Source organism: Lithobates pipiens, unplaced genomic scaffold (assembly GCF_037356315.1).
Source record: "Lithobates pipiens isolate NorthernLeopardFrog02 unplaced genomic scaffold, aLitPip1_a1.2 Scaffold_19, whole genome shotgun sequence".
Taxonomy (NCBI): domain Eukaryota; kingdom Metazoa; phylum Chordata; class Amphibia; order Anura; family Ranidae; genus Lithobates; species Lithobates pipiens.
In genome coordinates this window covers 485,829,283-485,853,901 of record NW_027507764.1, presented here as the reverse complement: position 1 = coordinate 485,853,901, position 24,619 = coordinate 485,829,283, and the positions used below count along the sequence as shown (strand labels likewise).

Below are 24,619 nucleotides of genomic sequence, written 5' to 3'. Positions count from 1 at the left end.
CCAAACAGGGACTAATTAGCTGCTGTCATTGCTCGGGTATTTTCAGCCAGCGTCCAATAGTTGGCAGGCTAGATTTGATGTTTGGTGTAGAATCTGTTAGAAATCTACAGTATGTGTGTATAGTATAAATTCTAGGATGAGAAGTTGAACACGGAGACAATTCCCGTACTAGTCTCCAAAGATATACATAATAATCAAGGAAACAAAGACAGGAGTAAAGTATAATAAGCATGGTTGATAGATGGGGAAGGGAGAGCACTGCCGCTTACCCATAGACCAGCACACAGAGCCAAGGCCAAGGCAACTCTGACGTTCCCCTACGGCGGATATGGTGGACATGTACAAGTGGATAAACTTATCCTCTGTAGCAAGTAAACAAAAATATATATGTATGTATAGATCATAAACTTATTTATGGCAATAAAAGAGGAAAGAAAAGAAGGGGAGGTAGGGGAGGGGAAAGGAGAAAAGAAAACAGTGGGAGATACCAGGAAAGGGGAGGAAAGAAACCTAGATCCAGGGAATTGAAAAGGAGAAGGGGAAATACTGTTAAATACTTAGGGGGGGGTTAAAGGAAAAACCATGGGAGAAAAGAGGAAAGGGGAGAAAAGGTACTAAGGTTCAGGGAAGTGAAAAAGGGGAAACCCAGAGAGAGGAGGGGGGGAAGGGAGAAGGAGGGGAGGGAAGAAAGGGAAACATAAGGAATGGGGGAAAAGGAGTGGGGAGGAGAGAAAAAGGGCAAAAAGGGAAACAGGTCAGAAACTTCAATAGATATTTATAAATAGTTACCTTAACTGGTCGAGTAAAATCATATAGAGCTAAGGGGGGAGAAGGAAACTCACAAGGGTGCATAGAAAGGTACACTAGCCCCACATATTATCCAGCAAAGGGAAAGGTGGCTAGGAACAGTTCATGATGTTTGAGGTGAGACCAGCTCAAGCACTATTTGTGTCAGCTGCTGCTTGGGCCTTCCTGGTCCTTGGGCCGTGATCTGTGCACGCATGCATGTTCATGATCCTTCGCGCATGCGTACTGTGGGGGATCAGATTTGGTGATGTTTGTATTGTATATGGTGCTAGTGTATCATTCTATGCATCCTTGTAAGTTTTCCTTCTCCCCCTCGGCCCTAAATGTTTTTACTTGGCCAGTTCAGGTAGCTATTTATAAATATGTATTGGAGTTTCTGACCTGTTTCCCCTTCTGTCCTTTTTCCTTTCCCCTGTTTTCCTCTTTCCCTTTCATAACCCCCCCTTTATCCTTTTCCCCCCTCCCATGTGTTTCCCTTTCCTCCCCCCCATTGCCCACGTCCCGCCCTTCCCCCTCCTTCCTCCCCTTTCTCTTTTTCTCCCCTCCTCTTTCCTCTCCCCCTCCCCCCTCTGTGGTTTTCGTCTTCCCCTTTTCATTTCTCTGGACCTGGGTACCTTTCCTCCCCTTTCCTGCTTTCTCCTACTGTTTTCTGTCCCTTTTCTTCCCTCTTTTCTTGCCATACATACGGAATACTAGTTCTTGTGAGTCTGGTGACTATAAGAGAGTGATTACTGAGAATGCCCATTTGCAACAACTTGAAATATACTGGGGATGATTTACTAAATCTGAAGCATGCAAAATCTGATACAGCTCTGCATAGGAACCAATCAGCTTCCAGGTTTTATCTTTAAAGCTTAATTGAAGAAGTGGAAGTTATGATTTTATTGGCGACCATGCACAGCTACACCAGATTCTGTGTGCTCCAGTTTTAGTAAATCCCCCTGCCCCCCCCCCCCCCCCCCCCCCACCATGTCTACTTATATTAAGGTCATACTAGACATGCTTTAGTGCCTAAAAAAAGTCCCTTATAAGAATATAAATCTTGTTACTTTCAAAATAATAATATATAGCGTGCAAGTATGATGTTGTTTAGAAATTATTGGAATTTTTCTGTTAAAGCTCCACTTGATTGGTATTCTTGGTAACCAAAAGGATAAAAAAAGAGATAAAACATTAATTAAAACAATCACAACTATTGTTTACAACTCAAATGCTATCTAATTGAGTACATTTAAAATAATTATATGTGTAATGTCGTGTAATTGAATATGTTAAACTGTAATGATCAGCAATAGCTCAGTAAACACAAAAGGAGTGTATATGCTTTGTAATCAGCATATAGTGATAAGATGCTTACCCTATATCAGCACATACAGCATGTATGGTTCAGAAGATAAGTCAGTTCTAATGGGTGGTAAGCAGTTTTCAATGCTTTAAAAACTGGCAAGATTTTCAGTTTAACGTGGACCTTTCTTGAGTTGCCAAGCTGATCTAACGTGTACTACACCAACTCCCGATCATCACAATGAGTCTATCTGCAAGTGAGAAGTCTGCTGTGCTTTCCATAGTGGGAAAGATTGGATCTCAGGGCAGTGCTCTGGGCTCTGAGGCTTTGACCAGGTAAGGTTCTTTTATTCTTGGTTATATTTTATATAAACAAATACAGTGTGCAATTTCAACTGGTTGTTTAATGTAACAGCACATTAATTCTTAGGTTAACGTAACAAGTTAAACTTACAAACTTTTATTCATTACATGGGTTACGTCATTCTAGTTCTATGATCTATGTGTATAGTCTTCTCTAAGCCCTTGTATACAAGGTCGGAGATTGTGTCCTATCGGACTGTTTTGTTGGATAATCCGACTGTGTGTGGTCTCCATCGGACTGTTTCCGCTGGAGTATCCGACGGACCAAGTTTTCCAACTTGTCCGTAAAATTTTCCGACAAAATGCTCCGATCGGACATACTCCGATCATATGTAGCCTATATTTGGTTATATTTCATGTAGACAAATACAGTGTGCAATTTTAACTGGTTGTTTAATGTAACACAGGAGTTCTTAGGTTAATGTAACAAGTTAAACTTACAAACTCATTACATGGGTTATGTCATTCTCGTTCTATGATCTATGTGTATAGTCTTATTAAAAAGCTAAGATACTATGTGGAACTATAAGTCCTATCATGCCTCTGAGAGTAATGCTTGTAACTGTCAGCGCCTTGCAATGCCTCATGGGACTTGTAGTTCCAATAAAAGCTGGAGTATCACAGGTTGAGCACCCATGGCATAAGTCATTAGTGATTACTACTACTGGTATTTTATATAGCATACATTATTTGTGTGCAAATAGTTATCATCAAGGCATGAAACAAGGAAATCTTTTTGTCTAAGGTAAATTTCTTGAAGGACAGCACCGTTCTTTTGCTAGCTTTAACATCAGTGACGGAATACAAATTTGATAACTTTGCTTTACTGGTGTCTATACAAACAGTAGGAAAATGTGCTTACTAAATGCGTACAGTTTAACAGGGAATTAGTTATTACTATAACCTACCATATTAACCACAGAAGCATAATATCAGGTCAGAAGTGTGTGTGGATAGATTTATTTCAAATTATTTCCATGTATTAATATCTGTTTCTTTTTTTTTTTTATGTTTAGGCTTCTCCTTAGCTTCCCCCAGACCAAGACGTATTTCCCCCACTTTGACCTGACCCCTGGCTCTGCTGACCTCAACACACATGGTGGAAAGATTATTAATGCTCTTGTAGGTGCAGCCAATCACCTGGATGACCTTGCTGGCAACCTGTCCTCCCTCAGTGACCTGCATGCCTACAACCTAAGAGTGGATCCAGGAAACTTTGCTGTAAGTACTACTGAATATTTATATACAATAATAAGATAACTTGATTCAGTTGCATTATGTTTTAAAGGTATTTGGAGCATTATATAGTATTGAAACTCAGGTGGGCATTTAAGTGACCAATCAATATATGACCAATATATGACACTACATTTTGTGTCAGTCTTTAGGAAAGTTGTCATGACAAACATAAAGGCTGTTATTGCGACCTATCTACAAATACTAGCTTTTGGTCTGTCCCTACATTCAAGTTTTTTTCTGAGTCAAATTTTTTTTTAAATCCAAACTCTTGATATGCATATTAGTTTTGGGTCACCAGCTTGGAAGGTATTGATGCCAGGTATGGTAGTATTGTATCCCTTGATTTGGAAAAGAGCACCTTCCACCATATACTTTCATTGAGTACCTTTTAAAAGAAGCAGTTTACTCTATAACCTTTAAAGGATATGTCCAGCCTGAGCTCGTTTGGCTGGGCTTCTTCTATGATCCACAGGAGTGCAATTAGTTTTGCACTCCTGTGACCCATTTTCAGCAGAGAGCAGTCTAAAGTCCACTCTCTGCTGATGTCAATCACATCATTCCAGGCACCGCATCATCCCAACTCTGGGAGGCTGGATCCACCAGGTACCTGGACTGATGGTCGTCTCAGCCTCTCAGTAAGTCGCCCCTCCACAGCTCAGTGCTCCAGTGAGTGTGGAGGAGCAAAGCAGGAGAGCTCCTCTCTGCTCGGAAGCTGAGAGAACGGAGCCATCGGTGGTGTTCGATCACTCCACCTAGGTAAGTATGATTCCACAATAACCCCCAAACCCATACTTCTCTTTTAAGAGTAAAATAAATAATACATTTTTTTTTCAAAAAGTAGTTTGAACATTACTGTCCTTATTAAATAATACAATCGTGTCTGTCTATGTACACAAACATAATATATTTTCTATTTCTCTTTTGCAGCTGCTGTCTCACACTATCCAGGTGGTCTTGGCTTCTCACTTCCCTGGTGATTTCACTCCTGAGGTTCAGGCTGCCTTTGACAAATTCCTTGCTCTAGTCTCTGCAGTCCTCACCTCCAAGTACAGATAACTCCACCCTGCATAACAGGCTACATCAGAAATTACAGCAAGGAAAACAACATGCAATGAAGCGTCTCTGGTCCCATTTCAGTTACAACCTAGTTGCAATGTTTTTTGAAGAGTATTTACTTGTGTAAATTGTCCATCAAATATATAAATCTGATGTACTCTTAAATAAAACTGCCATTTTTTTTTCATTTCTGCCTCAACTGTATTATTATCTTTTTTGTTTGTTGATGGTTTTATATTAATGTATTCAATTGCTGTGTCTCTTTAAAAAAAAATCAAACCAGGGGCTGACTATTACCAACTCGGCCTCAGACTTTATTAGGTTGAATGTGACAACCATTTTATACATTTCTAAGCAAAAAATTTGTGCTTGGGAAAATCCCCCTCTCTCCCTGATAGGAAGGGTGAATTTACTTAAAGGAGAAGTGTTAGATCGCTTGGTTCTCAGTGTAGAGGCACAGGGGGACAGATCCAGCATCGGAGCGATGCTGCCTCCACCTAGGTAAGTACGAAACTGAAAAAAAAGATCCCTAACTTCTCTTTTAAATATCCCTCTTTCCTGTTTGAATTCCTAAATCTATTTTCAAATCCATTCATGTTTTAGTATCAGAATTTATATGGCAGGGGAGGGTAGTTAGACTTAAGCTTTGGGTGTTACAACAGCCTTAGAAAGAGATGGTCCTAGCTCTGCCCAATTTTTACAAATACTCCTTGGCGTGACAGTTGGTGATAGTCAATAGGTGGCTCACTGGTCCATATGATGATGCTGTGGTTGCCCTTGAGGTGGTCCTCGTGGGTTCCAATAAAGAGTTGGCCCATTTGGTATTTAGGGGGCCAAGATCACCCTATGTCTTAATTACTTCTGTGCTTGGATGGTTGCCCATGGTGAGGAATTTGGGGGTCCTTTCTCATTCCCCCCTAATGCCCCTTTGTGGAGAAATCACAATCTGCCACAATTTTTTGCCTTTGAATATCCAGTGGTCTGGATGAAATTTGGGATTAAAAAGATTGATGATGTCACCACAAATGGGCAGCTGAAGTCTTTTGATGAATGGAAGTCTCTATATCAGTTGCCAAATACACATTTTTTTTGCTATATATAGCTAAGACGTGCATACCAAACACAGTTTAAACATGTAAGGGTTTCATTCTCAGGGTCTGGCCTTGAATCCATGCTAAGGGAGGGTGATCTCCAAAAGCCCCTTTCTACAATCTATAAGTTCCTTTCCCCTGAGGCTGTTCAACTCATGAGTGTGTTTAGAGCTAAGTGGGAGTCAGTGGTCCCTGGTTTGGACACAAGAAGATTGGGAGGATGTCTGGGATGCACACTTTACCAGACTTATCTTGGCCCGTGATCAACTGATCCACTACAAATTTCTGCATCATATATACATTACCTCGGCGAAGATGGCTAGAATTTTTGGCTTAGTCAGCTCTTCTTGCTGGTGTTTTTCTGCCAGGGGGGCTGACTGTATGCATATCTTCTGGGATTGTCCTGGTATACAGAAATACTGGATGGATATTTTAATGTGTGTACAGGAGGTGACAACTATCTCTTTTAGTCCTTCTATAAGGCTCTGCCTGCTCGGGCTGGTGGATGATTTGACCCCTACAGAGCTATACAGACGTTACTCTATTATTTTTTCATGATAAGAAACACATAGTTCTGCCTTGTTAGAGTTCTACTCCTCCATTGGTAGAGTCCTTTAACCTCCCTGGCGGTATGATTATTTCAGATTTTTGATGTTTAAAGTGGTACAATTATTTTGCATGGAAATTTGGCATTTTATATTGTAGGCCTGTAATTCTTAGGAATAACTCACTTAAATCTGTCCAAACCAGAGTCTAGTAGACACCCCAGGTATGATAAAATTTTAAAAACAAAATCATAAATTAAAATATAATAAATAACTATAAATAATTATTATACCAAATAATATAATAATAATACAAATTATTCAATAATCTAATCAAATCAAAAACACTGAAATTTGCTCAGTTGCAGAATTGTCGCTGTCATTGCTTTTCAGTATTTGAAGACAGATCTCCCCACAAATCACTATCCCTCAATTCTGCAAGTGATTCTAATTTATTATCACTGTTTTCTAGCTGGTCTAAAACCACTTTTGATGTAAAGGGACAGTTTTGGTTGCTATGGACAATCTCCAGTTTCCAGGCAGAAAGAACAGTTTTTATAATATAAAACTGCATGCAGGGCACGGGACAGAATACTAGGGACAAAAGGGATGTGAAATAATTTCATACAGCAATGTAATCTGTAAGATTACATTATACTGTATGTAATGTGTGTGTTTCACTTTTTGAATTTGGCACCGTTCTCTGTCCCCGTGCGTTGCAACGCTCGCAGGGAACGGAGCTCGGCTCTGTGATAGATCGAGCGGAGGACGAGCCGCTCGCACAGCTGGGGGACACCGCTGGATCCAACAGATAAGGAAAGCACGCTCTTCCTGGATCCTGCAATGCAATCCCGAGGGGTTACCTCTTTTGGTTCTGAAATTCCACCCTGAGCCAGACTCTGGAATAACGCCAGGGAGGTTAAGGTTTCAGTGAATAGGGCACTACCCTTTTATAAAGCCAAATATCTGAACAGGAGGGCGCTTCTCAAATATGATAAGGTCTGGGATAGATGGATGGCCTCACCTCTCACTGTAACAGACTAATTTTAAAGCGGTTCTTCACCCTAAAGGGGAAGTTCCGCTAGTATTATCCCTCCCCCCCTCCGGTGCCACAATCGGCACCTTTCGGGGGGGAGGGGGGTGCAGTTACCTGGATAATCCAGGTAACTGCACCCACTTCCGGCCAGACCGCCGCATGGCTCCGCCCACCGCCGCATGGCTCCGCCCCCCCGTTGTGTTCTGGGAAACACACAGTTCCCAGAGACACAGCGGGGAACCAGCGCAGCGCGACTCGCGCATGCGCAGTAGGGAACCGGGCAGTGAAGCCCTCTTGCTTCACTTCCCGATTCCCTGACAGAGGATGGCGGCGATGGCTGCAGCGAGACGAGCGATCGCTCGTCATCTGCCGCCGACATCGCTGGAACCTGGGACAGGTAAGTGTGATATTATTAAAAGTCAGCAGCTGCAATATTAGTAGCTGCTGGCTTTTAATATTTTTTTTTTTTTGTGCAGCTCCTCTTTAAGCTTTTGTTAATGTTATCCTTTCTGTTCTATGAAACTTTGATATGCACCTCATCACCTCCGACAAGGCAGGTTGGTGGGATTTCAGTAAAATTGTATGGTGGGACACACAAATTGTGTCTCTTCTTAGAAGGTGGTGGGGGTCAGGTTGGCAAGCTTCACAGGCAATGTTCATGTACACGTCCTATGTTATGCACTTCTTTTTTTATATGCTATATGTTTTGTCTTGTTTTTTGGGATGACTCATCGTATTGTGGTGAGTGGTCCTTGAATGTTTTATTGAATACTATATGTGTTATTGAAAACAATAAGAATAATTTTCCAAAAAAAACTAAAAAAAAAAATAATAATAATAAATCTCTTAATTTATCATCTGTTTAATCAAATATTTAGAGTGAACATGGGTTTTCATGACTGATATTTATTTTACACAATTTTGTAAAACTTACACAGTACCACAAGCATTCAACTTTCCAGTATCTACAAATTTAAATGAACTACAGTGTACGTATATACAAAACTGCTTTATTCTAGTTTTTGGAGACACTAGGGAGGTTTTAAATAATGATACACATTATCAACAGGACATAAAATCATGGGAAATGCAGACATAAAACAAAAATAAATGTATAGAGGTTTTAAACCTTCCCTATTCAATACAAAATAAAAATTGGCGATATATACACTTTCATTGTAAAGTAGGCGGTATAAAATATAAATAGAGCAATATGTATTTCCACCCAATTCAAACACAATTACTAAAACTATATAATGATATAAGGCCAACACTGAACAATCCAATCAAATGCTATTAAATCAGGCAAACCCTTGCACTATATAGTCGCTGGTAGATCTAAAATGGGTAGTTTAATCAGAATATACAGTGTATGGTCAGCCTTAATATACGTTACATCCTTTGATCTAAGGTTTCAAATTTACCAATTCAGTTTCCCTACTGTTTATTAAAAAAAAAAAAAAAAAAAACTTATTTTGGGTTTGTATCCCAAACATATAGTACTGTGCAAAAGATTTAGGCAGGTGTGGAAAATGCTATCAGTGAATAATGCTTTCAGAAATAGAAGTGTTAATAGTTTAGTTTTATGAATGAACAAAATGGAAAGTAAATAAACATAAGAAAAATCCCAAATCATATCAATATTTGGAGTGACCACCCTCTGCCTTCAAAACCGCATCAATTCTTTTGCAAGTGTACAAATATAAGAATTGATGATGGTTTGACGCCAAAGGATAGTCACATCAAATATTGATTTGATTTCGATTGTTCTTCTGTTTGCTCACTTTGTATTTTGTAAATTGATAAAAATAAACAATTAAAATATCGATTTTTGAAAAGCATTCCTACTTTACAGAATTTCTTCACACCTGCCTAAAATGTTTGTACTGTACTGTACATATATGGAAAATATCTTCAGGTCCTGGTTTCTGCATTGCCATCATAGGCTGTTGATTCAGCTAAAGGATGCCAGTGGAAATACACACCCAACCATACACCAGGTTGCTATTGATTGTCAGTAAATGTTTCCCATTTATAATGAAAAAATTCAGATTGCTGCTGTTTCTGCCAGTGCTGTCTGTCTGGGTCTTGGTTACTACTGTCCCTGCTAAGTTTGGGCATTTTTGTTTGTGGTCCAATGTATTGGGTTATAACAGTTCACTCACTCTGAGTCTACAGTATACGCTTACAACCAAACAGCTAACAGAGGAGGATGAGAGTTTTCTCTACTCTTCCAGGTATTGGTCCTAGGAGTACTGACACAGTGTATGCAAACTGGCTTATGACCACTCCATCCCCAGCCATGTGTGGCTAAGATATCTAATCTTGATAGTATGATACTAAAGCTAGCCATACACAGATCAAATTTCCTCCCCATATCCTCCTGTATCAGCCTTAAATTTGATGTGTGGATGGTTCTGCCAGCACTACCTGGCTTGACAAACTTTAATTTCAAAATCAAAGGCGCTGGGTGAAAAATTGTCAGCCAAACCGGGACTAATTAGTTGCGCTCATTGCTCAGGTATTTTCAGCCAGTGCCCAATAGTTGCCAGGCTAGATTTGATGTTTGGTGTAGAATTTGTTAGAAATCTGCGGTATATGTGTAAGTATAGTATAAGCTCTAGGATGAGAAATTGAGAACGGAGACAAATCCCCTACTAGTATCCAAAGACAGGAAAATGAACGATGTTAGTACAGATTTGACAAAATACACAATGAATAAAATAAAGTTTTTTATTTATTCAAAGAGCTAAAAAGAGGATATCCAAATATAGATAGGAACATCATTTCCAAAGTTCATACCAAAACAGTATTTGAAATACAGACTGTCTATACATGTCTGTCACTGATACTTGCTACAAGATGGAGACAAAAGGTATAGTGGGTCCTCACAGGACGTGTGGGGTTCTACCGCTTCATCAGGAGGATAGTATCTGGGAGGGAGTAACAAAATATACATAATAATCAAGGAAACAAAGACAGGAGTAAAGAATAATAAGCATGATTGATAGATGGGGAAGGTGGAGTGCTTCCGTTTAGGCTGCTTTCACACTGGGGCGGTATTCAGGCGTTACAGCGCTAAAAATAGCGCCTGTGTAACGCCTGAAAAAAACCGGCCCCTTTAACTCCAGTGTGAAAGCCGGAGGGCTTTCACACTGGAGCGATGCGCTGGCAGGACGGTGAAAAAAGTCCTGCCAGCCGCATCTTTGCAGCGGTGAAGGAGCGGTGTATTCACCGCTCCTAAACCGCTCCTACCCATTGAAATCAATGGGACACCGCGGCAATACCGCCAGCAAAGCGCCGCTGCAGCGGCGCTTTGCGGGCGGGTTTAACCCCTTTTCGGCCGCTAGCGGGGGTTAAAACCACCCCGCTAGCGCCCGCACACCGCCGCTAAAACGACGGTAAAGCGCCGCTAAAAATAGCGGCGCTTTACTGCCGACGCTGCTCCCGCCCCAGTGTGAAAGCAGCCTTACCCATAGACCAGCACACAGAGCCAAGGCCAAGGCAACTCTGACGTTCCCCTACAGCGGATATGGTGGACATGTACAAGTGATAAACATCCTCTGTAGCAATTAAACAAAAATATATATGTATGTATAGATCATAAATGTATGTATGACAAGAAAAGAGGGAAGAAAAGAAGGGGGGAGGGGAAAAAAAGTGGAAGATACCAGGAAAGGGGAGGAAAGGAACCTAGGTCCAGGGAATTGAAAAGGAGAAGGGAAAATACTGTTTAATACTTGAGGGGGGGGGGGGTGTTAAAGGAAAAACCATGGGAGAAACGAGGAAAGGGCAGAAAAGGTACCAAGGTCCAGGGAAGTGAAAAAGGCAAGAGGAAAACTAGGGAGTGGGGGAGAGAAATAAAGAAAGGGGGGGGGGACACAAGGAATGGGGGAAAAGGGGGAATTAAGGGAGGGGAGAGCGTTATGAAAAAGGAAGGCGAGGAGGAAAATGGGGGGGGGGGGGGAGAAAAAGGGCAGAAGGGGAAACAGGTCAGAAACTCCAATAGATATTTATAAATGGCTACCTGAACTGGCTAATAAAATCATATAGAGTCAAGGGAGTTGAAGGAAACTCACAAGGGTGAATAGAAAGGTACACTAGCCCCACATATTATTCAGAGAAGGGAAAGGTGGCTGGAAACAGTTCGTGATGCTTGACCTGAGGCCAGCTCAAGCACTACTTGTGTCAGCTGCGGTTTCGGCCGCCCTGGCCCTTTGGCCTCCATCTGTGTGTGCATGTGCATTCGCGATTCATTGTGCATACGCACTGTGGGGGATCAAACTCAGCGATGTTTGTATTATATGTGGGGCTAGTGTACCATTCTATGCACCCTTGTAAGTTTTCCTTTCCTCTGTCCTGTCCTTACCCCTCCTTCTCCTTCTTCTCTTCCTTCTCTATTCCTCCCCTCCTCCTTCCTCTCCTCCCTCCCCCCTCTCTGGTTTTCATCTTCCCCTTTTCTTTTCCCTGGACCTAGGTACCTTTCCTCCCCCTTCCTGCTTTCTCCCACTGCTTTCTTTTCCTCTTTTCCCTTCCCCCTCCTTTTCTTCCATCTTTTCTTGCCATGCATATGGAATGCTAGTTCTTGTGAGTCTGGTGACTATAAGAGAGTGATTACTGAGAGTGCCCATTTGCAACAACTTGAAATATACTGGGGATGACTTACTAAAACTGAAGCATGCAAAATCTGATGCAGCTCTGTATAGAAACCAATCAGCTTCCAGGCTTCATCTTTAAAGCTTAATTAAAGAAGCTGACGTTAGAAGCTGATTGGCAACCATGCACAGCTACACCAGATTCTGTGTGCTCTAGTTTTAGTAAATCCCCCCTACCGCGTGTACTTAAATTAAGATCACACTAGATATGCTTTAGTGCCTAACAAAAGTCTCTTATAAGAATATAAATCTTGTTACTTTCAAAATAATAAAGTATAGGGTGCAAGTATGATGTTGTTTAGAAATTATTGGACTTTTTCTGTTAAAACAACTATCGTTTTCAACTCAAATGCTATCTAATTGAGTACATTTAATATATATATGTGTAATGCCGTGTAATTTAATATGTTAAACTGTAATGATCAGCAATAGCTCAGTAAACACAAAAGGAGTGTATATGCTTTGTAATCAGAATATAGTGATAAGATGCTTACCCTATATCAGCACATACAGCACGTATGGTTCAGAAGATAAGTCAGTTCTAATGGGTGGTATGCAGTTTTCAGCCAATAGAAATGCATCTTGACAATTGTGAATGGTACCCTAATGCTTTAAAAACTGGAAAGATTTTCAGTTTAACGTGGACCTTTCTTGAGTTGCCAAGCTGATCTAACGTGTACTACACCAACTCCAGATCACCACAATGAGTCTATCTGCAAGTGAGAAGTCTGCTGTGCTTTCCATAGTGGGAAAGATTGGATCTCAGGGCAGTGCTCTGGGCTCTGAGGCTTTGACCAGGTAAGGTTCTTTTATTCTTGGTTATATTTTATGTAGACAAATACAGTGTGCAATTTTAACTGGTTGTTTAATGTAACACAGGAGTTCTTAGGTTAATGTAACAAGTTAAACGTACAAACTCATTACATGGGTTACGTCACTCTCGTTCTATGATCTATGTGTATAGTCTTCTTAAAAAGCTAAGATCTATGTGGAACTACAAGTCCTATCATGCCTCTGGGAGTAATGCTCATAACTGTCAGTGCCTTGCAATGCCTCATGGGACTTGTAGTTTCACAAAAGCTGGAGTGCCACTGGTTAAGCACCCAAGGTTCTTTTATTCTTGGTTATGTTTTATATGGACAAATACAGTGTGCAATTTCAACTAGTTGTTTAATGGTTGTTTAATGCAAAAGCACAGGAGTTCTTAGGTTAATGTAACAAGTTAAAATTACAAACCTTTATTCATTACATGGGTTATGTCATTCTAGTTCTATGATCTATGTGTATAGTCTTTTTAAAAAATGAAGATACCACTGATAGAATTTATAACCTGTCCATACCCTACAAAACTAAGCATTGGGTTTTCAGGGGAAGTGAAGCTTCATTAAAAATTGAGAGATAGATGTAAGTCATGGGTGCTCAACCTGTGTCCCCCCCAGCTGTTGTGGAACTACAAGTTCTATCATGCCTCTGGAAGTAATGTTTGTAACTGCCAATGCCTTGCAATGCCTCATGGGACTTGTAGTTTCACAAAAGCTGGAGTGCCACAGGTTGAGCACCCATGGTGTAAGTCATTAGTGATTGCTACTACTGGTATTTTATATATCATACATTATGTACTATTTGTGTGCAAATAGTTATCATCAAGGCATGAAACAAGGAAAAAAATTTCAAGGTCAATTTCTTGAAGGACAGCACCGTTCTTCTTTTCCTAGCTTTAACATCAGTGAAGGAATACAAATTTGATAACTTTGCTTTACTGGTGTTTATACAAACAGTAGCTAAAAGAAAAATGTGCTTACTAAATGCTTACAGTTTAACAGGGAATTAGTTATTTCTATAACCTACCACATTAACCACAGAAGCATAATATCAGGTCAGAAGTGTGTGTAGATAGATTTATTCCAAATTATTTCCATGTATTAATATCTGTTTCTTTTTATTTTTTTATTATTTTTATTATGTTTAGGCTTCTCCTTAGCTTCCCCCAGACCAAGACTTATTTCCCCCACTTTGACCTGACCCCTGGCTCTGCTGACCTCAACACACATGGTGGAAAGATTATTAATGCTCTTGTAGGTGCAGCCAATCACCTGGATGACCTTGCTGGCAACCTGTCCTCCCTCAGTGACCTGCACGCCTACAACCTAAGAGTGGATCCAGGAAACTTTGCTGTAAGTACTACTGAATATTTCTATACAATAATAAGAAGGTATTGAAGCAAGAGAGTAACCATTATAGGCAGGTAAAGTATGGTAGTATTGTATCCCTTGATTTGGAGAAGAGCACCTTCCACCAGATACTTTCATTGGGTACCTTTTAAAAAGAAGCAGTTTGCTCTGTAACCAAGGGTAAGTCCAGCCTGAGCTCATTTGGCTGGGCTTCTCCTATGGGTCACAGGAGTGCAACTTGTTTTGACTCCTGTGACCCATTTTCAGCAGAGAGCAGTCATAAGTTTGCTCTCTGCTGACATCACACATATCAGTCTAGGCACCTCATCATCCCAACTGGGAGTCTGGATCTGACAGGTGCCTGGACTGATACTCGTCTCAACCTCTCAGTGAGCTGCTGACAGGCTGAGACAGCCGATCCCCATCCCTCCACAGCTCAGCACTCAAGTGAGTGTGGAGGAGCAGGGCAGGAGTGCTGCTGATTGACAGGCAGCACCTCTCTCTGCTCAGGGAGCTGAGAGAACCAAGCCATCAGTGATGTTCGATCACTCGGTTCTCAGTGAAGAGGCGCCGGGGGGACAGATGCAGCATCGGACCGATGCTGCATCCACCTAGGTAAGTATGATTCCACTATAACCCCCAAACCAATACTTCTCTTTTAAGAGTAAAATAAATAAAATAAAAAATAATTCCAAAAAGTAGTTTGAACATTACTGTCCTTATTAAATAATATCAGTGTGTCTGTCTGCACAAAAATAATATATTCTCTATTTCTCTTTTGCAGCTGCTGTCTCACACTATCCAGGTGGTCTTGGCTTCTCACTTCCCTGGTGATTTCACTCCTGAGGTTCAGGCTGCCTTTGACAAATTCCTTGCTCTAGTCTCTGGAGTCCTCACCTCCAAGTACAGATAACTTCACCCTGTATAACAGGCTACATCAGAAATTACAGCAAGGAAAACCACATGCAATGAAGCGTCTCTGGGCCCATTTCAGTTACAACCTAGTTGCAATGTTTTTTGTGGAGTATTTACTTCTGTAATTTGTCCATCAAATATAAATCAGATGTACTCTTAAATAAAACTGAAAATATTTTTCATTTCTGCCTCAACTGTATTATTATTATTTTTTTGTTGTTGATGGTTTCATATTAATGTATTCAATTGCTGTGTCTCTTTAAAAAAATCAAACCAGGAGCTTACTATTACCAACTCAGCCTTGGACTTTATTAGGTTGAATGTGACACCCATTATATACATTTTTAAACAAAACAAGGAAAAAGAAAAAGGAACCCCCCTATTGGTTGGACTTTAAAGGCACGTACGAGAATCAAATAAAGTAAAACATTTTTTTCGTTAACAATCTAACAATCTATTAACAATTTATAAAGAATATAGCAGCACAGAAAAAAAGGTTGTATATCACAAAGCAATTAAAACACATGCGACAATATCCGTATTGTGATATAAATAATGGATACATGTATCACCCATACAGAGTACGATGGAACAAGGTACTTAAAACCCTGCGCGTTTCGGAGATATTCTGGTCTCCTTCATCAGGGGTAGGTATAAGACGTGAGATGTGATTTCTAGTGAAGAGTATAAAATGACAGTACATTTGAAATATACAAGCAATAGATGGGAAATGGAGGAACATTGAAACATTATTATACTCACATATCAGCGGTACAACAATAAACATATGAAGCATGTTGGTGATTAAAAACACGAAGGTCAAGCAAATCTCTTGTGTGGTCCTCCAGTGTCCAAGGCTCACTTGTAAAACTGAATACACAAAAAACATTTTTTGAAATTGCTCCAAAATAATAGTAGGGGGGACAAGTCCCCGGCCCCTATCCAGTGGAGTGGGAAAGGCGGCAGGTCATGAGAACTACTGAGGTGTCAATGGCGAAGGGCCCTGAGAAAAAAAAGAGAAAAAAAAGGAGAAAGATGGAAAAAGAAAGAGAAAAGAAAAGAAAAAAAATTAATTGAGTAAATGAAAATAAAAATGGGTAAAAAGGAAAATAAAAATAAGAATAAAAATGGAAAGGAGAATTAAAATAAATAAATATAAAAGTAAAAATAAACAAATATAAAAAAAATAAAAATTAAATAGAAAATAAATAAAAAATGGGTAAAAATGCGCGGCCAGAGAGTAGGTCGCACCAGTGTGCTTTAAAGATAATGGGTAGCGAATAGTGTGTGCAGAGAGAGATAAGTGCTGACAGTCAGTACCTGAAACCAATGGAGGAAAGAACACAGCAGACCGTCCGCCGGCGTCCCACAACAAACAGCCGTGGAATACCGGCGAGCGCCCGGCCTGGAGAATATAAAGGCAGGCCTCTCCAATCAGCTGGCGCAAAGCCGATTGCAACAGCTGATGGAGAGGGAGGGAACAGAGGATCCGCCAGCATGACCCCTGAGTGGTGAGAGCGGGGCCCCATCACAGAGCACGCGCCGATGGCATCAGCGCAGGAACGGGGCCCCGCCCACTCCACCCACCGACACAACAAGCTCCTCAAGCAGACAGCGCATGTATGCTGGAGTCGCAAGCTGGAGGGCGGGCGGCGCTGAATGCGCAGGCCGTCACTCCACTAAGCCGCCACAGGCATACAAGCCCTGGCGGCTTTGTGTGCCGGGTAGTCCCACGACACAGGCCAGAACCAAAAGGGGAAAAAAGGTTTTTAATATTGAAGGGGGCTAAAGAATAAAAAATAATAAAAAAATGTGGACAATCTAGATTGTTGCATATGAAACAGAGGGGAACCCAGGAGACTGGAAAACGGCACAATCAATAAGAGATATTAATGCAGGTGACAATAGCCCCAAATGCGCTGTGATGGGGCCCGGCTCTCACCACTCGGGGGGGCGTGCCGGCGACTGATCCTCTGTTCCCTCCCTCTCCATCAGCTGTTGCAATCGGCTTTGCGCCAGCTGATCGGAGAGGCCTGCCTTTATATTCTCCAGGCCAGGCGGTCGCCGGTATTCCATGGCTGTTTGTCGTGGGACGCCAGCGGACGCCAGCACTTATCTCTCTCTGTACACACTATTAGCTAACCATTATCTTTAAAGCACCTGGCCGCACATTTTTACTCATTTTTTATTTATTTTTATTTAATTATTTTTTTTTATATTTATTTATTTTTACTTTTATATTTATTTTCATTCTATTTCCATTTTTATTCCTATTTTTATTTAAATTTTTACACATTTTTATTTTCCTTTACTCAATTTAATTTTTTTTTTCTCTGCATTTTTTCTTTTCTTTTCTCCTTCTTTCCCCATCTTTCTCCTTTTTTTTTTCTTTTTTTCTCAGGGCCCTTCACCATTGACGCCTCAGTAGTTCTTATGACCTGCCGCCATTCCCACTCCACCGGATAGGGTCCTGGGGACTTTTTTGTCCCCCCTACTATTATTTTGGAGCAATTTCAAAAAAATGTTTTTGTGTATTCAGCTTTACAAGTGAGCCTTGGACACTGGAGGACCAAGCTTATTTGTTGTACCGCTGATATGTGAGTATAATAATGTTTTGATGTTCTTCCATTTCCCATCTGTTGCTTGTATATTCTAATGTACTGTCATTTTATACTCTTCGCTAGAAATCATGTCTCACGTCTTATACCTACCCCTGATGAAGGAGACCAGAATATCTCCGAAACGCGTAGGGTTTTAAGTACTTTGATCCATCATACTCTGTATGGGTGAAACGTGCATCCATTATTCATATCACAATATGGATATTGTCGCACATTGTCGTATGTGTTTTAATTGCTTTGTGATATACAACCTTTTTTCTGTGCTGCTATATTCTTTATAGATTGGTATAATAAAAACTTTCTTTTACTTTATTTCTCGTACGTGCCTTTAAACTCCAACCAATAGGGGGCTTTCTTCCTTGTTTTGTTGTCTATATAGGATGTGGCACAACACATTTGCATTCCTTATATAAATTTTTAAGCAAACAGTTATTGCTTGGCGAAATCTCCCTCTCTCCATGATAGGAAGGGTGAACTTACTTAAAGGAGAAGTCCAGCCAAAGCTTGCTAGGTTGTACTTCTCCTATGGATCACAAGAGTGCAATTAGTTTTGCACTCCTGTGACCCATTTTCAGTAGAGAGCGGGCTGAAGCCCGCTGTCTGCTGATGTCACAGAAATCAGTTCAGTCACCACATGATCCTGACAATGGGAGTCTGGATTCACCAGGTGACTGGACTGACATTTATCTCAGCCTCTCAGCTGAGAGGCAGAGACGGCTGATCCCCGCCCCCTCCACAGCTCATCGCTCTAGTGAATGAAGAGGGAGCAGAGCAGAGAGCTGCTGATTGACAGCCAGCAGCTCTCTGATCAGGGAGATGTGAGAACCGAGCCATCGGCGGTGTTCGATCACTCGGTTCTCAGTGTAGAGGCACTGTTGGACAGATGCAGCATCAGACTGATGCTGCACCCACCTAGGCAAGTATGAAACTGAAAAAAAATCCCTTACTTCTCTTTAAAAAAGAAGCTTCTACCTCTCTTGCTGTATACATTGCAGAATTCTTCTGTTTGAATTTCTAAATCTATTTTCAAATCCATTCATGGCTTAGTATAAGAATTTATATGGCAGGGGAGGGTGGCTAGACTTAAGCTTGAGGTGTTACAACAGCCTTAGAAAGAGGGGGGCCTAACTGTGCCCAATTTTTACAAATACGTCTTGGTGGGACATGGTTGATAGTCAATATTTTGATCACTGGTCCATATGATGATGCTGTGGTTGCCCTTAAGCCGGTGCTTATGGGTTCCTATGAAGCGTTGGCCCATTTGGTATTTAGAAGGCCCAGATCACCCTGAATCTTAACTACTTTTATGAGGTCAGCTTTACGTGCTTGGATGGTTGCCCATGGTGAGGAATTTTGGGTTCCCTTCCCATTCTTGCCTAATGCCCCTTTGTGGAGAAATCCCAATCTGCCCCAATTTTTTGCCTTTGAAGATCCAGTGGTCTGGCCGAAATTCTGGATTAAAAAGATTGATGATGTCCCCACAAATGGGCAGCTAAAGTCTTTTGATGAAATTAAGTCTCTACATCAGTTGCCAAATACCCATTTTTTTTGTTATATACAACTTAGACACACATACCAAAACACAGTTTAAACATGTAAGGGTTTCATTGTTAGTGTCTGCACTTGAATCCATGCTAAGTGAAGATGATCCCCAAAAGCCGCTATTTACTATCTATAAGTTCCTTTTCCTTGAGACTGTTCGGCTCATGAGTGTGTGTAGAGCTAAGTGGGAGTCGGCGGTCCTTGATTTGGACACGGAAGATTGGGAGGATGTCTGGGATGCAGCCTTTACCAGACTAATCTCGGCCCGTAACTAACTGTTCCACTTCAAATGTCTGCATCATATATACATGACCCCGGCAAAGATAGCTAGAATTTTTGATTCACCTCTTCTTGCTGGAGTTGTTCTGCAAGGGGGGCCAACTGTATGCATATCTTCTGGAATTGTCCTGGTCTACAGAAAAATTGAATGGATATTTTAATGTGTATACAGGAGGAGACAACTATTCCTTTTAGTCCTTATATAAGGCTCTGCCTTCTCGGGCTGGTGGATGATTTGGCCCCTACTACAGCTATATGGACCTTACTTATGCCGCGTACACATGACCGGTTTTCCCATTGTAATAAACGCCAAGGGTTTTTCCGTCAGAGTTTTGCTGAAACTGACGTGCGTACACACGAACACACCAAAGTACGATCGTTAAGAACGCGGTGACATACAACACGGGACTAGAAAAAGGAAGTTCAATAGCCAGTATCCAATAGCCTTCATCTCGTACTTGTTTCCGAGCATGCGTCGTTTTTGGTACGTCGGAACAGCATACAGACGATCAGTTTTGCCTATAGGAATTTGTTCCATCTGAAAGATTTAAAACATATTCTATTTGTAGGTCCATCAGAATTTTCATTAAAAAAAGTCTGATGAGGCACACACATGATCGGAATATACGATGAAAAGATTATGTCTGACTTTTTCTGTCTGACATTCTGTACTCTGCATTACTCTATTATTTCTTCATGATTTTTTCATGATAGGAAACACCTAGGTCTGTCTTGGAAGAGTTCTACTGGTTCGTATCCCAACCACAACACTACCTGCCTGGAGTTTGCATCTTCTTCCTGTGCTTGCGTGGGTTTCCTCCGGGTACTCCAGTTTCCTCCCACACTCCAAAGGCAGGTAGGTTAATTGGCTTCTGTCCAAAATTGGCCCTAGTATATGAATGGGGACCTTGGATTGTGGGCTCCTTGAGGGTAGGGACTGATGCGAATGTGCAATGTACAGAGATAGGGACAACTGTAGACACTCAGGATGGACTGGTGTCTTTATTCAACCTTACTACTAACTATGTAACTTTCTGATATGCACTTTATCACCTCCGACAAGGCAGGTTGGTGGGATTTCAACAAAATTGGATTCTCTGGAGAGAGTGGGTCGTTTTTTCACATGGATCCTTGTGTCTTTGGTTAATTATGGGAGGAGGGGGTTTGTGTCTCTTCTGAGAAGGCAGTGTGGGTCAGGTTGGCAAGCTTCACAGCCAATGTACATTTCCAATGTTATGAACTTCTTTTTTTTGTGCTATATGTTTTGTTTTATTTTTTGGAATGGCTCATCATATTTTAGTGAGCGTTCCTTGAATGTTTTATTAAACACTATGGGGGTGATTTACTAAGAAGAAGGCACTGCACCAGTACATACATTAATTGGTCTGCCGGAAAAGTCATTAATAAAACGTGTGCACATTGAAGCACAAGTAGCGATAATAAATACATGCATATGTAAACTGCAACTGTCCCTAGAATAATTGCGGGTTTTCTCAGTGATAAAATTGCACGTCCAATACAATTGGTTAATTTCATCTCATTGGATGTGTCTTGTTAAGCAATTAGGAGGTGTTCTCAGTTAATTAACCCTTTTGATGCTAATCTCATTCCTAGCACTTATAATATAGCTTTGAAATCTTTAAATACATTACAGAGAACAGAAAAGTGTTTCTACACCCTATTAAAGTATATTATATAATATATAATATTTTCAGATATTGATCTTTAAAGGTGACCATACACTGCAATCAGTTAGATCTTAAATACATTAGATTTAGTGCAAGAGCCTGTTTGATTTCTTATAATTAAGTGTTCTTGCATAGCAAGAACACGTACTGTTATCTCACATATATATTATTATTATTATTATTATAGCCAAATTTACCACCATAACTCCTCCCACAGCTTTTACACTACATACACAGTAATATACGAAAACGTGTGGATTGTTCCCGATTGGTGTGCTATTACTTTGTGGAACGTTTCGCCAAATGGTTCACAAAATATCGTAATTTTTGCGGTGAAATTTGTCCCATAGGAATGAATGGAGAAATGTTCAAAACTAGAGTGGGAGGTGACAAAATCTCTGTGGAGAATTATAGCTCCTCCCACAGTTCTGAGGATAATTATAGTTCCTCCCACACAGCTCTGAGGATAATTATAGCTCCTCCCACACAGCTCTGAGGAGAATGATAGCTCCTCCCACACAGCTCTGAGGAGAATTATAGCTCCTCCCACACAGCCCTGAGGGGAATTATAGCTCCTCCCACATAGTTCTGAGGGGAATTATAGCTCCTCCCACACAGCTCTGAGGGGAATTATAGCTCCTCTCACATAACGCTAAGGGGAATTATAGCTCCTCCCACACAGCTCTGAGGGAAATGATAGCTCCTCCCACACAGCTCTGATGGGAATGACAGCTCCTCCCACACAGCTCTAAGGGGAATTATAGCTCCTCCCACACAGATCTGAGGGGAATTATAGCTCCTCCCACACAGCTCTGAAGGGAATTATGAAATTCGGAAATTAAAAAAAAATAAAAAAAATGAAAATTTGAAGAAAATAATTTTTTTTGAACAAATGAATTCATTTAAAAATTTTTTTTTGAAATCGTCATTTTTGCGGTGAAATTTGTCCCATGGGAATGAATGGAGAAATGTTCAAAACTAGAGTGGGAAGTCACAAAATCTCTGAGGAGAATTATAGCTCCTCCCACACAGCTCTGATGAGAATAATAGCTCCTCCCACACAGCTCTGATGAGAATTATAGCTCCTCCCACACAGCTCTGAAGATAATTATAGCTCCTCCTACACAGCTCTGAGGAGAATTATAGCTCCTCCCACACAGCTCTGAGGGGAATTATAGCTCCTCCCACACAGCTCTGAGGGGAATTATAGCTCCTCCCACACAGCTCTGAGGGGAATTATAGCTCCTCCCACAGAGCTCTGAGGGGAATTATAGCTCCTCCCACACATCTCTGAGGGAAATTATAGCTCCTCCCACACAGCTCTGAGGGGAATTATGAAAGTAGGAAATTTGATTTTTTTTTTTTTTATGAAAATTTGAAGAAATTTTTTTGGGGGAAAAAATTTATTATTATTTAATTTAAAAAAAATAATCGTTATCAAAAAAATCATTTTAGAAAAAAAAATGATGTTTTTTCTGAAATGTAGGCAGAGGCAAGAACACTTCACACAATTTCCCCAGAAATGGTAGCTTTTCTAGTTGGAATTAATTGTTCAAGTGCTTCTTCCTATTATCTATTTTGCCTAAATATCGAGTTGTACAGAGATTGGCCAATCAGATTGCATAGTGCATGACCATCTTTAGCGCCAAATTTGGAATGTAGATGTGCCATGATCCACTTGTATTTTACAACAATATTTCTTGGGCATTATACAAGGCACATGAAAAACACATTTTTTTAAGACAAGATATAGTGATCAGGAATCTTCAAACTACCACTCTCCAGCTGTTGCGTAACTACACATCCCATGAGGCATTGTAAAACTTTGACATTCACAGACATGACTAGACATGATGGGAATTGTAGTTCCTGAACAATTGGAGGGCCATAGTTTGAAGACCCCTGTGCTAGGCCATTATTATGCCTCCAGAATTGGGAGTGTGGCATCTACCTAACTTCTCTCTGCTGGTGGACACAAGAAACTACATCTATAGATATATATATATATATATATATATATATATATACACACACAATGAAGCAGGAAGCAATATACATTAGCTCAGAACTGAATCCATAGACAGGAAGGTGTGTGTTTTAAGGCCGAATAATTTAGACATACACACATGACCCACACAAACACCACCCCAGGTAAAAATAAACAAAAAATATCTTAATTTGCAAATAAGGATCATCTCTTCCATAGAGAACAGTGAGCGGGGCATGGTGGTGGGAAGAAATTAGCAGCAGTACAAGCAACTTCCTGGAGGGGCGTGATGTCATTCCTGTGTGTTGGCCACCGCTTCTGGGCACCAGATATGCGCCACGGGTACATACCTCCATGCACACAGCAGTTGCGCATCTCACATACACAGCAGTTGTGCATCTAGATGCATTTGGCGCAACTCACGGGTCCAGAGGATCAGGAAGAAGGAGATTCTCAATGGTGTACTATCGTTAAAAAATCAGGTATTTATTTATCAAAAAATACAGCATTAAAAACGGCAACACATGCCAAACAAAAAAAAACAGCTCTAAAATTAGGTTGGATTGTAGAGAACTCCTGGAGCAGAGGGGCAGGTGAAGCTGTCGGAAAGGAATGGCCCGGTTAATTTCCTTCTCAAGCAATCAGGGCTGTGGAAGGTCAGTGAATGTTACCACAGTGGAGGGCTGGAGGTGCCAGGAAGTCTGTGAGGGAACTTTGCTATCACACGGTCATTAGCAGAGTCTTCATCAAACATACAGTGGATGATGGGGAGTCCTGTATCAGAAAAGAGACTGTGGGGATCTGTGTCATGTCGATGTGGCCTGCAGGCACATGATTTGCAAGTTGGGTTGGCTGGGAACAGTAGTCCATATTTCTAGAAGATATGCTTTTAACCCACTAGGCCTCCAGGGGGAGAGGTTCTGCAGGCCTCAGGCCTAGTGGCAGCGAGAAACCAGAGCCAGTAGAGACACTTATTCAGAGTGGGCCCTTACTACTTAAAAGAAGAGGATGTGCCATGCTTCAATTACTAACTACAAGTTTTGTGCAGGAGCAACCAAGTCTGTGCAGGATGAACCAAGTTTTGGGCAGGAGATGAAAGGAATCTAAGAACATCATTTTGACACGGTCCAAAGTGATGTCTCCATCTAACACATGGCGATGGATGGAGAACTCTTATGCCGCATACACACGACCGGACTTTTCAACATCAAGGGTCCGACGGAACAATTCCGGCAGACCATTCGATCGTGTGTGGGCTGCAGCGTACTTTTGATTTGCAAAAATCCGACAGACTTTAGAAATGGAACATGTTTCAAATTTTTCCGTCGGAACACCGCCGG

At 41.0% G+C, this 24,619-nt stretch overlaps 3 protein-coding genes and 1 long non-coding RNA gene across 6 annotated transcripts in view; 2 read left to right on the top strand and 2 right to left on the bottom strand.

Annotated features, from left to right (window-relative positions):
- The window catches only part of RALYL (RALY RNA binding protein like), a 1,540,715-nt gene that overhangs the window by 829,346 nt on the left and 686,750 nt on the right, over nt 1-24,619 (bottom strand). The window lies entirely within an intron of this gene.
- Nucleotides 2,260-4,936, top strand: LOC143997363 (hemoglobin subunit alpha-3). Its single transcript, XM_077492942.1, has 3 exons — nt 2,260-2,427; nt 3,471-3,675; nt 4,621-4,936. Exons 1-3 carry the CDS (start codon nt 2,333-2,335, stop codon nt 4,747-4,749), a joined length of 429 nt encoding a protein of 142 aa, XP_077349068.1. The 5' UTR covers nt 2,260-2,332; the 3' UTR covers nt 4,750-4,936.
- LOC143997362 (uncharacterized) lies at nt 10,141-16,609 on the bottom strand. Its single transcript, XR_013277679.1, has 3 exons — nt 16,483-16,609; nt 15,925-16,165; nt 10,141-10,354 (listed from the first exon to the last, which is right to left on the bottom strand). It is a non-coding gene; the product is annotated as an uncharacterized LOC143997362 (long non-coding RNA).
- On the top strand, nt 12,717-15,344 carry LOC143997361 (hemoglobin subunit alpha-3-like). Its single transcript, XM_077492941.1, has 3 exons — nt 12,717-12,874; nt 14,046-14,250; nt 15,032-15,344. The coding sequence occupies exons 1-3, from the start codon at nt 12,780-12,782 to the stop codon at nt 15,158-15,160; spliced, it is 429 nt and encodes a 142-aa protein (XP_077349067.1). The 5' UTR covers nt 12,717-12,779; the 3' UTR covers nt 15,161-15,344.

What these genes read in the sequence shown, in the direction of transcription:
- LOC143997361 (XM_077492941.1), top strand. Translation starts at nt 12,780, where the DNA reads ATGAGTCTATCTGCAAGTGAGAAGTCTGCTGTGCTTTCCATAGTGGGA. An exon ending in GGCTCTGAGGCTTTGACCAG is followed by an intron (nt 12,875 to 14,045) that starts GTAAGGTTCTTT and finishes TATTATGTTTAG; the next exon opens with GCTTCTCCTTAGCTTCCCCC. An exon ending in TGGATCCAGGAAACTTTGCT is followed by an intron (nt 14,251 to 15,031) that starts GTAAGTACTACT and finishes TCTCTTTTGCAG; the next exon opens with CTGCTGTCTCACACTATCCA.
- LOC143997363 (XM_077492942.1), top strand. Translation starts at nt 2,333, where the DNA reads ATGAGTCTATCTGCAAGTGAGAAGTCTGCTGTGCTTTCCATAGTGGGA. An exon ending in GGCTCTGAGGCTTTGACCAG is followed by an intron (nt 2,428 to 3,470) that starts GTAAGGTTCTTT and finishes TTTTATGTTTAG; the next exon opens with GCTTCTCCTTAGCTTCCCCC. An exon ending in TGGATCCAGGAAACTTTGCT is followed by an intron (nt 3,676 to 4,620) that starts GTAAGTACTACT and finishes TCTCTTTTGCAG; the next exon opens with CTGCTGTCTCACACTATCCA.